The sequence below is a fragment of the Nestor notabilis genome, unplaced genomic scaffold, assembly GCF_000696875.1.
Source record: "Nestor notabilis isolate BGI_N333 unplaced genomic scaffold, ASM69687v1 scaffold6461, whole genome shotgun sequence".
Classification (NCBI taxonomy): domain Eukaryota; kingdom Metazoa; phylum Chordata; class Aves; order Psittaciformes; family Psittacidae; genus Nestor; species Nestor notabilis.
Genome location: NW_009914152.1, coordinates 48069 through 64520, shown reverse-complemented (window position 1 = coordinate 64520; position 16452 = coordinate 48069). Strand labels below are relative to the sequence as shown.

Sequence of the window (16452 nt, the reverse complement as noted above, 5' to 3'; positions counted from 1 at the left end):
TTTCACGAAATTGAAGTATCGCTTAGAAAGTAATTGACAGCAATAGTATTTATAATCACGTTGAAGAGGGAAGGAACAGAGACAAGTTTGTCTTCTTTAGATTAGGTATAAGGAAATAGATCTTCCCTGTGAGGGTGCTGAGGCACTGGCACAGGTTGCCCAGGGAAGCTGTGGCTGCCCCATCCCTGGCAGTGTTCAAGGCCAGGCTGGACACAGGGGCTTGGAGCAACCTGGTCTAGTGGAAGGTGTCCCTGCCCGTGGCAGGGGGTTGGAACTAGGTGATCATTAAAGTCCCTTCCAACCCAAACCATTCTGTGATTATGGCCTTTTCTACCTGCCAGCAGTGCAAAGGGGCTAGTGCCAAGGGATGTAATGTTTTAAACAAACACCTACCTTCCTCTGCATATTTCAGTTCAGGGTATCTACCTCTGACAAAATGATTTTTCAGTGTAGTCCTGTATTAACTCACAGCATAATGGCATTTTCCTAAATAAGCACAAGTTTCCAATGGATCAAAAAAGAAGACAAAAATAAACTGGAAACAAATTGAAAAAATGTGCACCTTGTATTTTTTAGGATTTTTTAAAGACAGAACTCAAGACAACAAAACATGTACTGTAAATAGTAGGCACCATAATCAATATGAGCCACCAATATTTAAACTTGATTCAGGCCACATCCAGAACTTTTCTCTTATTTACAAATATTTAACTTAAATACAACATTAAGTATTTCATTACATACAAAGTAAGAAAAGAATACTATACAGCTGGGAAAGATACAGTATTTCCTTTAAATAGTTACACTACATATAAGCTGAGCAGTACTGGGTTGGTTCAAGTTTTTATGATACCTTCAAGAAAATCCTTCTCCACCATTTCTTCTATCTTTTGTCTTGCTTTGCTGGAGGGCTTAAGGTTCTCCATTTTTATGTCCTTAGTTGGAAAACAGTTGGGGTAAAGGACAGGGCTCCCTGAGTGTCCAACACATCTGCTTGTGACTTTGCTGTTAAAAACCTGGCTGAGTACATTGAAGAAAGGCAAAAGTTGCTCAATGCTGCGAACGGTGTAGATGGTTAACAGCAAGTGGCCTGGTTCCCAGCTTAGTGTTTTCCCTGAGCTGTCCTCCTCTGGGTTTTTCTGTAAATACAGAGAAATGGGAAATAATACAGGACAAAAAAGCACAGGTAAAACCAAAACTGAGTGCACTGCCCCAGCCCAGGGCTGCCTCTGGCACCTGCCGCATTGCCCCACATTGCTGTTCCCAGGGCAGCATCCTGTTTGGCTAACACCAACAGGCCAAGCTGGCCATAGCCAGTACTGTGGCTGCGTGGGGAGGTTGTGTCCTCCAGCTGCTGCTTCCCACAGCAGGCTGGTCTCTGACCACACTCACACTTCACCCTAGTGCAGCGTTTGTGACAATAAACCCAAGGAAGTTAAAACGGAAACAAAGCACTTGCACTTTGAAGCTGGAGTTGAGAGTTTTCAGGAAGAGCAGCAGCAGTGCTGCTCTTAGTATCAGAAATAACACACATGGAGGCTCTGAGCAAACACAAGTTGTCCTCAGAGGAAAAGGGTTCAATTACTCATTGCATGTTCTCAGAAGACCTCACTTACACACCTGTCATTTCATGGGGGAATTTCAAGGGAGAGAATTTCAGGAACCCCACCAGTGAAGGCAGCAGTCACACACCAGATGCTCACAGGCAGCGTCAGCACACTGCTGGGACCCTGTTTAGGGTTGCCTTAAGTATCTGTGAATTAAAATACTTGAGCACTAACATTCAACTGCTTGTAATTGTACTCTTCACTCATTTCCTTTTTTCCGAGTCAAAAAACATATTCAAATCTAGACAATAAGGTGCTACCACCACCAGAAACACCTTGTTTGGTTTGTTACTGACAAACCAGTTGGGAAAGCTGCTACTGTGAACCAGAGTTCTAGCAATACTGGGTTTTATTCCATGAGGAAAGAAGCACGAAAGCCACACCAAGGAGAGCCAACTCCTGATCCACCTCTGCTGAGGAAGGCATCCAAGGCCCCTGCAGGCCCTGAAGAGCAGGCTTTGTTATTAAGTATTTTAACCTGGTGGTTTGGCTCTCTGTCACGGGAGATTACTATTCTGGCTCTGAGTCTCAGCAAGAGAAAGGCTCACAATGAATGAGAACAAAGGAAAGACTGAATTCCAACACAGAAAAAGCTGTCGATGCCTCCCACTTTGAATGAAGCTACCAGTTTTCAAAGTTTCTCCTTTAAAAACATCATGTTGGACTGAGAAGACAGGTGTTTCAGGACTGGTTCTCTACCACACTTCTAATCACCCAGCAGTGAGCATGGAGTGCCTCCAGCATGCAGGAAGTGTCAGTGTTCCACAGCAGCCAACCAAGTGGGCTGCACATGCAATTACCAACTCTCCCTCTGAACCACGAAATACAGTCTGTCCAAGCCATTTCCTCAGGGCAGGATCTGCTAAGCAAACACCACCAACTCCTCAGATACTTGACAGTTAATCTGGCAGAGACCAGTTAGGGACTGTGCTTTTGAGACGTGCCATTTGGCAAAAATTAATATTTAATTTGGTAATGATTTGCAATCATAATTCTTAGAACTAACATTAACTTTTTGCAAGATATTTCTTGTGGGAAAGCAACTGAAAAATAGATTTTAAAGTTACCTACAAAATTAAGGGCCCTCATGATTCTTTCACTCGAAAAAAATCTCTCAACTTTGTCTCCTCCCACGAGACTGATCTCTCTCAGTTCTTACTGAAAGCTAAATACTGCCCAGGGCCTTGAGGTGATGGTAATTATTATGGCAAGCTTGTTTCACAACTCAAGCATCAAAGGCCACCCTCACCTGATGCTTGGCCATCTCCATTCCCTCCAAAACCACCGTCTTAAAGTCCTCCTGTTTGTCCTGTGGAAGGAAAGAGGAGAACTTTCAGACTGCATTTCATATATCAAAATCATACTCTGCCATGAAGGCTGTGCGGTTGCTTGGTTGGGTGCTGTGCTTCAGCTAGGAAAATCACCCGTCCCCAGAGAGTCCAATGGCCCAGAAATGGCAGACTCTGGAGCTTGTGTGGCCAAGACATTGTTTGACAATAACAGCACTGCCAGTTTGTTCCTCTGTTTATTGCCAGTAGTGCTGAAGGAGGTTTTTAAGCACATTTCCTTCAGTCAACAGAGCCTGAGCAACACCATACTGCATGAATCTGAGCGTTAGTCAGAGTGCCCTGAAGGAAAATTAAGACCCAGTGGAACATTTTGCTCAGAAACAGTTATTTCTAAGAAAAACCCTCAGCCATATGCAACAGTATTCTCCTCTGCACAAAGAAGAAATGGCCTGGAAGTCAATATTCATTGCCTCATGTTTACCTCCTTATCATACCCCTAGGTATGGTTCACAGTGTGCAACTGCTGCCGTGACTAGGGGGTTCCAGAAATTCCAGGAAATTCTCTTATGTTATTGAAGAATACTGTGGAAGTCCTGACTTCAGGCATCTATTTTAACATACATTACTTACCAGCATGCATATTTTATATATCATATGTAATTTGTAATTCATGCAGAGAGATTATCTGGAGTGTGACAGCTTTTTAACAGGTATGACAGCACATTACAGCAAACAGTAGGGTGAGAGGCTATGCCTGACTGACAGACAGTTAAAACTGGTTATTCCTTTGTACAAGTGAGAATAGAAATTTAGTCCCATCTTCACGGTTCCAAAACAATGAAATGAGGAATACAGATGTGCTTCAGATACTTGTTTTATCCCCTGTAGTTCTGAGCCTTGCTTGAATAGTTCAGATCTGCCTATAACTAAGTTATTCCTAAATTTTATGTAGCCACTTATATCCCAGTAGCTTCTTTAGTCAGTAAAGACATTAGAGATTGTCAATGCAGTAGCTACAGCAAGCTGTCAGTGCTACAGCCCTGAAAATGCCATCTGTTTGGAGGGAAACCCTAGAATGTAGCTTCAAAGCTTTCTCTTACACAGCTTTGAGCTTCATCCCCGTTTCCCTGCCCACCCAGCAACCTTTCTCAGTGAAGCACCTGCCCAGGGGGCTCTGTTCTCAGAGCAGTAACAGCAAAATAGCTGACAGCAATGTTCTTACTCTGGCAGCAGAAGAGAACTCCCAGGGACACGGCTTGGCCAGCTCCTGCCAGGTTCATTACTGGATCAGGCTCCACCTCACTCAAACTAGGGTTTAAAATACCTCATGCACCAACATAATGTCAACTCTAATTCCACTCCCACCCTACAAACTGCAGCCAAGATTCCCTGATTTCTTCTGCTCTCTGCCTTCGCTTTATTATGACTCCTTCAGAGAAGAAACACAGCCCTCCCTGGCCCTGCAGAGTCTTAAAATTCTTGATTCTGTTATGTTTAGGAACACAAGTTTTCTGAATGTTTAAATGTGATTATTATTAACAAAACTGCGTTTCTGCTTTTAAAGGTTGTTATACTAGTACCTACATATATGACTGGCTATCTGAAAGTGGTTTTGTGTTATATGTATTAGACAGTGAAGCATATTTTACATTTTTCTCAAATAATACAAACAGTACTTTTAATTGGCAACTCCAGAGTCACTGATCATAGTCTTTTTTTGACGATATCAGGTTTGGGGTCTTTTGTTTGGTTGGTTTAGGGTTTTTTACTTGGCAGTCCTGGGGTAATGGTTGGACTTGACGATCTTAAAAGTCTTTTCCAACCTGGTTGATTCTATGATTGTATGTGATTTTTCCCTGATGCTGACTGGAGATTACTCCAGTGGGAATCTCCCACACCAGATAAACTCTTTTCCATTCTTCATGGTTTAAGAAAAAAAAAAAAATATCCAAACCGAAGCAGTGCTGTAAGTTATTGTACATGGAAGTTTTCAGTGAAAACCAGAACTGGAAGAAAGCAGTGTACCTTTGCTTTTTTGCGCAGCAGTTTTGCTAGACGCACCACATATGGTTTGAATTCCCTCTGATGTGTTCCCTGTCTTCGTACTTCCAAGCCTGAATCATCCGATGCTTCCGGAATAAAAGCCCAACGATACCTGTCATGAGATAACACAAACAGACACTATCCTTACTGAACATGCAGGTTTTTCTTGTAGATCAAAAAATATGAGTGGATGAGGAAATCTAGTTAGGTATCAAAGAACAGGCGGGGGGGTGGTGTTGGGGGGAGGTGCGGGGGAAAGACACACACGACTGAAACCCATCCCCACAAGCAAATCAGACAAGGAGGAATAGGAGAGGCACATCTTAAAAGCAGGAGGTGAAATGGCCAAGAATGTAGCATTGTTGTTTTCCTTTAGAGTTTCTTTGAAGTATTTAAGGACATTAAGAGTAAGACAAGGCAGAGAAGCTAAAACCAGCAATATTCACGTCTTCATTGTGTACAAAAGAAGTGGAGGCAATTCTGAGTTATAAAATACCTAAGTTACACAGAATGTTTTGCTGTGTATTTGCAATGCTTATATAACACACAAAACTTTCTCAATATACTGTGTTGACAATAGAAACTCATTTATTTTACCTATTCATAGGCCAACAAGACCAAACGCACCATTCCATCCACCCCCATCTTTCAAGGCAGCAATCCATACTAATGACCTAAATAAAACTAGGTTGGCTAATAATGGGGATTAGGACAGCTTGGAGAACTGAACAAGAATTATGAGCCAAATCCCCAGAAAATAAAATAGATGACTGGAATAGGTTGCCCAAGGAAGTTGTGAATGCTCCAAGCCTGGAGGTGTTCAAGGCCAGGCTGGACAGAGCCTTGGGTGACATAGTTTAGTGTGAGGTGTCCCTGCCCATGGCAGGGGGCTTGGAACTAGATGATCTTAAGGTCCTTTCCAACCCTAACTATTTTATGATTCTATGAAGGAACCCTTAAGATTAGCTTTAGATTTAGGAATACTACAGGGCACAAACTGACACAGTGCATCAAATCCTTCCACCCTCTAGTGCACAGGAGCATCTCTTAAGTAACAGGATAACCAGAGGTGACCAGGGCAGCAGCTCTCACACAGTCACTACTGCAGTAAAAGGAAGAGACGAGCCACTTTCTTTTGTCCTTGGTGGTCTCTCATTTCCATGGTGTTCAGCAAATGCCATTTTTTCCCCAACAGAACAGGATTGCAGAGGCACTGAGGAAGCAGTGTGCACAAAAGAACAGGACTGACCAAGAGAAAAAAAAACCTATGGAGTCCCCTTCACAAGCAGGTTTGTTGCAACATCTTTCAGACAGATCATGCAGGAGTAATTTAAGTGAGTCATGCTGAGATGACATGCAGTCCTCTGATCTCACGCATTAGTCACTGAGACCTGTGGGTGTATTTTGAATTCTTAGACATTACTGCAACTAAATACTTTAAAAATAAAATACTTGAATAAGTTACTGTTACTGATTGTCTCACAAGTGTAGAGAATCTCTTGCCACAGGCTAAATCAAATCAGCCTGAACTCATTTGGTGGGTAGCACCATTTGCTCTGGGGCCCACTTTGACACTGGGAGGGAGTGAACTGCAAGCTGGCCTGGGTGAAGGCCAGAAAAGGAAAGTCAATAGGAAGACTTTTTATACACTAGAATTTTACCAAGAGGCATGGAGAAACATCCAAGAACTTAAATGACAGTGTTTTTTTCTACTTACATCTGAAACTGAGGCAGGTTTTCAGATGGCAAAGCCAGGGCCAAGTCCAGAAATTTGCAGGCGGACAAGTACAGGTTCAGCCATCTCTGACTGTTGTAGGACGTGGAGAAACCATTGCCACCTGTGTATGTCGTCTCCAGACCAGCAGCAGATGGGCCAGAAGTTCTAAAATAAATGATAGCAGGCAGATGAGCCATAACAGCCTTCTGCCATTACAGGAATATCATCTTTCTTACTTGCCTTTATGAACACCCAACCCTTTATTTACCACCTTAAACCTGAATCCATAAATCAAAGCAGAACTTTAGAATTGCCAGTCATGTTGGTATTACTTTGCCTTAAGGAAAAAAAAAAAAAATCTTCAAAAGAACAAAGAGAATCTAGGAAAAAAGTGAGGAACAAGACTTGGCCAAATAACTTCTCCTGTCCTTTTGAGAGGTCTGATTCTACTGCTAGCATTGACTGAAATTGGATCATACTGTGCAGAAGGTAGATGGGATGGACATGGACAATAAAACAAGAAAAAATATCTACCTCATCTTTATGTCTTTCTAACACTAGAAGAAACCACATTTTTATTTAGACAAAGAAAAAAGGGCATCAGTCTTATTCTGAATAAGTGTATGATACAGAACAGCTATCAAGTCATACCATGCATATGCTAATTGCAGAAGCAATGTCATTTTTGCCAGGAAGACACCGTAAGAATTAACATACCTGCACTGCATAATTTATCTTCATGCTTTATGAGCAGTCTGACAGTGGGATTTTTTTGTTTTGTCCTTAACAGTATGCCCCTGGTACTGCAGTCAGACTGAACTACCCTTTGTCTTTCTCATTTGAGCTTGCCAATTCTTTCTAAGGCAAATTATTCTAAAGAATGACGCATCATACCTTCCCATCAGCATGCCAGCAAACTGTTAATAAGTGGGAAGTTTGTAAGTTTACCTGGAAATGTCTTCATCAGCAGTGAGTTCCTGTTCCATCAGTAAAAACACTTGTACCTAAAGATCAAATGCTACATTTTAACACAATTTTTTATGGACTGTGACTCATGAAAATTCTGTAGTAATTCTGAGTAATAAACCTTAGAGGAACTGCTTGGAGCTATATTTCCACTCCTGGATGGTGAAATAACCCCCTGAACTTAGTAGACATTGCACCCTAAAGCTCTTTCATGTCTTACATATAATATGTGTAGCACAAGGGCCGTAGGAAACTGGCTCTTTTATGACTAAGAAAGCTCTCAGAGGCTTTTCCTCTCCACTAATTAGAAAAAGCTGAGCTGAGCCTTGTATAAATCTAGCTACAAAATTCCAGCCACAGTGTGATCTGAATGACCATCAAATGCCAAAACAACATGGATTCTGACTCCTCCTTTATCTGGGTTCTCATCCTCATTGCTGGAAAAAGAAAGCTGAATGATCAGGCAAACAGAACACTGAACAGAGCAGGAGTGTGAACGGTGAAGAGGGTTACACATACGCAGGCAGAAACTGAAGTAGGAGTGAGTAGGGAACAATGAGGGCAAATGCAAATTTAATTCAGGAGACATTTGAACAGCTTAAATAGCATAAGCCAACAGATATTCTATTTTGTTGCAAAAAATAGACATTAGGACTATGAAAATAAGCCAGCTTTCAATCTGTGTCCATTCTACATTTACATGCACCATTCTAGAAAAGATTTTCTTAAAGATGTTGAGGATGAATAAGGCCATGTCTCAAATTTGCACCAGTTCTCCAAATTACGAGTGCTAACTGCAACTCACCAGCTCAGTGATCATGGTTGGCCAAAGAGAGGTAAGGTGCTGTGGAGACATTCGTAAAAGCAACACTCTGAAAAACAGGAACACTTGGGAATGAAGGGTGGGCACCTGTGGCAAACGGAGACTTTCTACCAGCCTTTCTGAAACAAAAAGCAAAGAAAGTTTCCTTAGTTCAGAATAATTCCAACTGACTTTTTCTCCTTCCCTCCTTTATTCTCAATTTTTACTTTTTTTCTTTTTTTTTTTTTTTTAAGTATCTGCCATGTTACTGTTTCAGTACTTTGCTACAGTTTTACTCTGTCAACATAAAATATAACCAATTTTACCAAGCAAAGAACAAAAGCAAGAAACCTCAAAACAGTGCAGTTGCACATTTTGTTTAAAGTTCTCCAAATAAATGCAATGATGCATCTGGGAGTTTTGCTCATCTTACACAGAGCTTCACCCATTACAGAAAGAGGAGTTAACAGATTCCAAACAATCCCACAACAATCTGAACACAATATTAAAAGGCTCCATTATTGTAGTACAATGGGCATTACAGAGGGATGATATGCTCTTATTTAATCATAACCACCTCACCTTTAAGCATTCAACACAAACAGAGGCAGATACATACGGAAATTTTTTAGTCAAACCAACACATGTACTTTGCAGTTCAGACCAGTAAAACCACCTGATACCTTCAAGATAGTAAACCCAGCTACTGATTTGACTGAGGGCAAAACATAAAACTGTAAAGAATAAATCCAAGAACAAATGAAACAAGAAAGATGATGCAACTCACTTCCCATATGGAGGAAGAGACCAAAGTAACACTAAAACATAGCACTAAGTAACTAAGATAGCACTAAGTAACTAAGATAACACTAGAAGCTTCTGCTCTATTTCCATCATCTAGGAATAAAACCAAGGCGCTCCCATTACCAATCTCTTAATGTAAAAGGTCACTGGAAGTGGTTTTCTTCAGTGATAATCAGGACAGATAAAAAGAATAGCAGAAAAAAAAAGAACCAAACCAGCTAGAGAAGTCAAGAATTCAAAACTTTAAGGTCAGCCCTTCCATTTATCCCTAGTTGATAGGTGTTTATACCTTGGACGCTCGTGTCAAAATGCACGTTGCAGGTACCCAAGGATATTGATCAAGGTATAAACTGACAGATCAGTGAAATAATCTGGATAAAAATCAGCTGGTAATAACGAAGTCTCTGTAGTTGTTAATCATTTAGGACTGGGAATGTTCTAACCAAAACCTGCAGAAACTTTGCATCCAGCAGTGGGAACGGTACTGCACACTGATACTCCAGGGGTCAAATTTACTTGCTGTTACCCTGTCATACAAATATTCCTCAGTTAACATCAGAGCTCAGAAGTCCACTAAATGATATATTTTTACTGACCTTGTATGTCTGGAAGGTATTTCTGGTATTGGTCTATCTCACTGCTAAAAATTGCAAAAGCCAGCCTCTTCAGGAGCATAGCACGCTGTTCCAGCTCTGCTTCTCGATTAGCAAACAGATTGAGTGAGCTGCTCTGAGCCACAGCCACTCGTGCTGAAAGAGAAAATACATAGTGTAGAGACGAACTTCAAAATTTCCCTTCTGTTTCACTGTCAGGCACAAATAACTCTTACTTCCTTTGCATTAATGTAGCTCAAAAGCATATGTTAAGATGATGTATGTTCTGCAATTTGAATGTTGATTCAGGCTGGATGTGAAGGAAGCATTCTTTACAATGAGGGTGGTGAAATACTGGCACAGGTTGCCCAGAAAGGTGATGGATGCACCATCCCTGGAGACATTCAGTTCCAGGCTGGATGTGGTTCTGGGCAACCTGACCTAGTTGAAGATGTCCCTGCTCATTGCAGGCGGTTGGACAAGATGACCTTTGAAGGTCCCTTCCAACCCAAACTATTCTATGATTCTATATCTTCTAAGTATACACGATAGTGCCTGGTATTAGGGGCTTTTGGGAGGGAGTTTAGATGTGTTTTTTAAACACATTTTGCAGGTACAGATGCTTGGACATTTAAAATGTGCAGAATCATTTTTTTCCTTAAGTAGTTAGTGTCAGATCTTTAAACAAGCAATCAAATAAACCCTCAACAGAAACTAGCCCCACATGTTCTGTTTAATCAACTTAGCCATACAGGCAAAATTTACTATGTGCCAGGAGGTCTCAAATTCTCTCACTTCAAGTTATCTTATTTATGGATCTCCAGAAACAAGTAGCTGAAGAAAACATGAAAAACGTTGAATAAATCAAACGGATTGAAATTAATATTGAACCAGTGTTTTCAAGATATTTTTCCTTTTTTTAATGTTTTCCATTGAGAAAAGTCACTACTACATCAATAAATACTTACTCATCAAATCTCTGAATGTGGTTTTATCATGTGTCATCAAATTATCCATAATCGCTCTCCAACTAGAACAGGAAGATTGCACACAAAATCAGAAAAGCAAGAAAAAAAAAGTGGGAATTTAAAATATTTACAGAGCTTTTTCTGCTCTTTAAATACAGGCTAAGGCTCCCAATCCAAGCTTTGTAATACATGTTTACCACCTACTTGGTGCAATCTGATCTGAAACTATAACTACAATTTCAAACCCCCTTCTCAAAGAAAATAAGGGATGCTAACCAGAAGGACCTTGACAGGCTTGAGAGGTGGGCCCACATGAGTCTCATGAAGTTCAACATGGCCAAGCGCAATGTCCTGCACCTGGGTAAGGGCAATCCCAAACATTAATACAGGCTGAGCAGAAAATGAATTGAGAGCAGCCTTGAGGAGAAGGTCTGGGGGTACTACTGAATGACGAAGTGAATACGAGCTGGCAATGTGCACTCACAGCCCAGAAAGCCAACTGGGCTGCATCAAAAACTGCATGACCAGCAGGCTGAAGAAGGTGATTCTTCCCCTCTACTCCACTCTCGTGAGACCCCACCTGCAGTACTGCACTCAAATCCATGGCCCCCAACATAAAAAGGACATGGACATGTTGGAGGAAGTCCAGAGAAGGGCCACAAAGATGATCGGAGGGTTGGAGCATCTCCCCTGTAAAGACTGGCTGAGAGTTTGGGTTGTTCAGCCTGGAAAAGGGAAGGCTCAGGAGAGACCTTCTAGCAGCCTTCCAGTACCTAAAAGGGGCCTGCAAGAAAGCTGGAGAGGGGCTTTTTACTAGGGCATGTAGTGACAGGATAAGGGGGAATGTCTTTAAACTGAAAGAGGGGAGATTCAGATCTTAGGAAGAAATTCTTTCCTGTGAGGTAGTGAGGCACTGGAACAGGTTGTCCAGAGAAGCTGTGGCTGCCCCAAACCATACTGTGATCCTATAAAATGTCAACCATTTTTTCTTTATAGCAAAAAAAATCTATCTTGAAAGTGAAAAAAATAACTTGTGCATAGAAGTACATCTTAGATAAGCAAGTTTTGTATTTCACATGGTAATCTAAAACAGAGAACGTCCTTCTATTTCTCTCAACAGAGATCTGTTGGGAGATTTTGTTCTACATTATACATGCTCTTGTGTAATGGTACACATAAAATTTGTAACAGCTATCCATACAAGCAGGAAATAGAAAGTCTTACTGGTTAACACACGAAGCATCCATCTGGAAGAAACTGGAATCCATAAAAAGGTCAAACGCTTCCTTTTTCCATGCTCTCCTTGTATACTGATACCCACTAAGACTGCTTAATAACTGGACACAGGCCCGATAGCTGGATGCATTGTGAGCACTAAACAAAACAAACCAAACATGTCACCATGAAACAATTTTGAACTGTTGCTTTATAGAAAGACTGACAGAAATCTAATCCTTGTCATGCCTGTCTCAACTTAAGTGTCGCCCACCAAATTTCAACTGGCTGTAGAGATCTACATCAATAAATTGTAAAGATACCTGTGATTACGGAGGTAGGGAACAACATAGTGCATAATATTTACAAGCAAAGGAATAACCCTCTCTTTTTCATCACTGTAGAAAACCATGTCCAAGAGATGAGCCAAAACCTATAAAAGGAGAGGAAGATATGTAATTGTGCACTCTCAAATTACTTTTTATCTAGCTATTCAGCTTTTTTTTTCTGTTTAATAGCATCCTTTACTGAATACTCAAGTTTATGATAAAAGTGATCAAATTTCAGGTACTATACAAAATCCAGAGATTTTTTTAAGATCCCATCATTTTTAAAACTAACTAAGGTAAAAATATAGAAACATAAGCTCCTGGGCAAACCATTCTACAGATTAAGATACAAATTAAAAATAAAAAAATAAATCAAAGATTGACTGCAATTATCAACATTAAATAACACATACCATTAATAATACACAAAGTTTGCCACCAAAAAAGTTTCTCAAACTACACATCTGAAAGGCCACACTTTATGCCTCATCCATCTCACTGAATCTTTATAACGGGGTTGGTTACAAAGTTTTATATATTCTTACATGACAGGACCCAGAATCCAGGTCACATCAGTGTTTCCCATTTTTCCCTAAGCTTCTAGTCCAAAGCTTTTCACAATACAAAAGTTTATTATAAGGCAGTATTTATTACAACTGAAGAGACATTTACCTCAGAAAGTAAGGTCAATGCATGGACACTATAAACAGACGGAGTAATGTTTGAGGTTTCCATTGCTGGAGACAACATGTCTAAATGAAGATAAAAAAATGTCCAAAGTTAGTTTTCTTAAGCCAATATTTACCTTACAAGCATATTTTAATAGCATATATTTTGAAGAAGGACAGACTTTGCGAGACAGACTGTGTAAGACACGAACATGTGAACAACACTGAAGTATTTTTAATGTATTCAAATATAGCAAAGCTGTCCTCTTCATTTTGGCCTGATAATGTTTTGTTTAAAATAAAATGAAAATGAAACTACCTTCAACATCTGATTCTAAGTTGTTTCCATCAACCATAATCTTGGGGGAAGGCTTAACCTCTAAGTTTCGTCTTAGCCAAGTAGTCTGCTCCAAGGAAGAACCAGCAATTGCCCCAATGGCATCCACTATCTTGTGCGTTACGTCCTGGTAGAAAAAAACCCCAAGCATTTTAAGAACTTTGTGCAGGAGGGCTGTATTTATTATCTTGACCCATTTTGTAGCAGTATGGAACTGCTTTCAAATCACTTCTATATTATCAGCGATTAATAAGTCCATAGAAAATGAGATCTTTTTCAACAGATTACAACTATGATTAAGTAGAAGATACTAAAGAGCCATTTCAGACTACAGAATTGACACATCAAATCATTCTGGTACATTTAAGCATTTATTGTTCAATATTTTCAAAAGAGATACATACAAAACACATTTCTTACCTGGAGATCCCTTTGATCTTTTTTATTCTCCAGGCTTGGGTTTTTCATAATGAACTCATTCAGAACACTGGAAAAAGCAGATACAGATTTTTTTCTCACAGTACATTATTCAGTAACTTTAAGACCTAGGGCAAATGTGGAGATATTTATGTGCACAATGCTTATTTACTAAACCTTCAGTCATAACTACTACCAATATTCTAGAAAACATCCTTTCGAGTTTAGGTTAATTTTGATCATACCTTAATAGTTTATCAAGAACATATTTTGCTAGACTATACGCAAAAATATCACTTGAGACACTTTGCTAAGGAAGATGAATTCCAGAAATTAAAGAAAATGGTCCTTGTACCTTTATGCAGAAAATCACAGTTAACGTTTATTTCTAACAATCCACAAACAGCTTTCATGCTGGCAATGATTCCATTCTGTTGGGCTACAAATCTACACATACCTAATAAATAGTCTTTTTAATTATTTTCTAAGAGAAATCAGAAACTTTAACCTACAGTTTGAAGAGCCTAAATTCCTCAAATAATCAGTAAACTAAGATTGTGGCTTATATCGTATTATACTATAAAATTCAATATATGTAACCATTCCTCAGCTCCACCACTCAAAAATAAGTGGTAGAGATTTGAAAACATTAACATTTCAGTATGCTTTCACATACTTACATTTGAGCTTATTTGGAAATTGCAAATATCAAAAGCACTTACCCAAGTATAAGGAATTGTCCCGGAGCTGGAAGACCAACCTGGATGGAATCTTTTAACAGAAGCAGCAGTGCTGCCCAGCTATCTACTAAGCTGGTCACTGGAATCCTAAAAGAGATAGCCGCAATGGCAATGAAAACAGCATCTCCCTCAGGTACTCCCCATTTCCTTTCTACCTCACAATTCTCTGGTCAGATATTGTGAATCCACACTCATACCAATTCTTTGGATTTCCATTTAATATTAGGTGGCTACACCAAGTCATTAAGAAAAGAAGGAAGAACAGTGTACACTACAGACAAGATTTTCAGTCCAAGGTTGGAGTGGTACTAATGAGTTACAGCATATTTAAGACCAGCTTTTGTTGGGCAGGGGGCAGATTACCCACAGGATTTTCAGGTGGGGGAAGAAAGGTGATGCACAACGAGGGAACTCACGAAATAAATTCTTTTTTTATGACACCTACACTTTGAAACCTTTCTTTCCTCATGGTTTATATTACATGGACTATTTCTCATCCTAAAGATCATGAAAAGATGTAAAATATTCAAATTGACCATCTGCTTCTTGATGACAGAAATGTAGTTTAACTTCTTGTCTTACCTTTGAGTATAGGCATAGAAAAATTGCAACATGCAGACTTCCAGTGAAAGATGTTTCTAGAAAAAGATACAAAACCTTTATCAGTAAGAAGAAAGTGACTTTTTCTCCTCACTTCCCAGGGCAAAACTGATAATGTTATAATGTTATTGCAGTGTCTGAAGATATAGCTTAACTCATTAACAGGATATTACAAGTGCCTGTTCAGGCATCTCTATAAAATTATCTTTTTTTATTGCCTCTTTTCCCCACTTCCCTTTCCCACTTGAAAAAAAATAAAACAACTTGCTCCTAGGGTAAGCAACTGTTCCCTAATGTAAGCAGTAAACAGGATTCTGAAATTGTTCAGTAGATGGTAATGACTTATGAGGTATGACTTCCCTCAAGAAGTTTATCCATCTATTAGATATTGTGAAAATTTTCACATTGTACTGCTCAGCTTTGTGAATAAAGTTTCCACATCACAGTGTTCTAAGCTTCAGTAAGAGGACATTCAATAAATCAATAGCACCTCTGTAGTTCAATAAATCAATAGCACCTCTATACCTTGTCCTTTGCTATGGCTGGAGGTTGCTTCAAAACTTCTTTCACTGTTTGGATAACAGTCTCTGTTCTCATAACACTGATAGAGCGAACTAGCTCGACTAGTAGAAGTTGCTCTTCACCTGCTGTAGGAATAACCTAAAAGAATCAAATGTATGCCACAGATTATCATCACAGACAATGCCTTTGCCAAAATTAAAGCAGCTGGCCTCATGGGATTGAGATGTTACTCACAGATCACCTACAGACTTGGAATCACTTATTCTTTTCCTGAAGAATTCAGGAATATTATCCCATTCTAAAATTAACTGGTGGCTCCCTGACAGTACAGCTGCTAATCAGAAATATAACTACTCTTCATATTTCATACTATGCATTTTTCCACTGGAATGTCCCAATATTCTCCTTCCTGCTGCTAAATGACTTAGAGGCGTTACCACTATTTGAACTGACCACTGCAGTATAAACACACCTTTGTCCTGGAAGTATTTTTATTTTGCCTCCTTTCATTCCATACAAATGCAATAGCAGCCATGAAGTGAACACCATGATTCATTGAAATTGGACCCAAAAGTTCGAGAATCTGCTGCCTCAAATTCTGAAATACAGAAGCAGAACATACCTTTAGATAAGCATCTCAGCATTATATTCAACTAGCTATAAAGACACACTTAGATGGTAACTATCATTAGCTTTTTATAAAAATGGAAGGATTCACTCAGTGAATCTCTGAGTGAATCCTATTCTACATCTGATACTCTTCAATCACTTTATTCATGACTAAGACAAGGGAAGATAAAATACACTTGTTAAATTTGCAAACGATAATGAAGTA

The 16452-nt window shown here is 39.6% G+C and overlaps 1 protein-coding gene across 2 annotated transcripts in view; it reads right to left on the bottom strand.

Annotated features, from left to right (window-relative positions):
• Positions 1-572: 572 nt before the first annotated feature.
• DOPEY1 (dopey family member 1) overlaps positions 573-16452 on the bottom strand; it is a 52908-nt gene continuing 37028 nt past the window's right edge. Inside the window, exons 22-38 of one of the 2 annotated variants that reach the window (XM_010023505.1) lie at positions 16090-16215; positions 15621-15755; positions 15078-15133; positions 14478-14582; positions 13759-13825; positions 13321-13465; positions 13006-13085; positions 12328-12437; positions 12014-12163; positions 10790-10851; positions 9825-9977; positions 8428-8564; positions 7605-7660; positions 6657-6821; positions 4922-5051; positions 2857-2916; positions 573-1139 (exon numbers count right to left, since the gene is read on the bottom strand). In XM_010023505.1, the coding sequence (XP_010021807.1) occupies positions 837-1139; positions 2857-2916; positions 4922-5051; positions 6657-6821; positions 7605-7660; positions 8428-8564; positions 9825-9977; positions 10790-10851; positions 12014-12163; positions 12328-12437; positions 13006-13085; positions 13321-13465; positions 13759-13825; positions 14478-14582; positions 15078-15133; positions 15621-15755; positions 16090-16215 (2040 nt within the window). In that variant the 3' untranslated portion in view covers positions 573-836. The remainder of the gene's footprint in view (positions 1140-2856; positions 2917-4921; positions 5052-6656; positions 6822-7604; positions 7661-8427; positions 8565-9824; positions 9978-10789; positions 10852-12013; positions 12164-12327; positions 12438-13005; positions 13086-13320; positions 13466-13758; positions 13826-14477; positions 14583-15077; positions 15134-15620; positions 15756-16089; positions 16216-16452) is intronic. The other variant, XM_010023507.1, reaches the window with a different exon arrangement.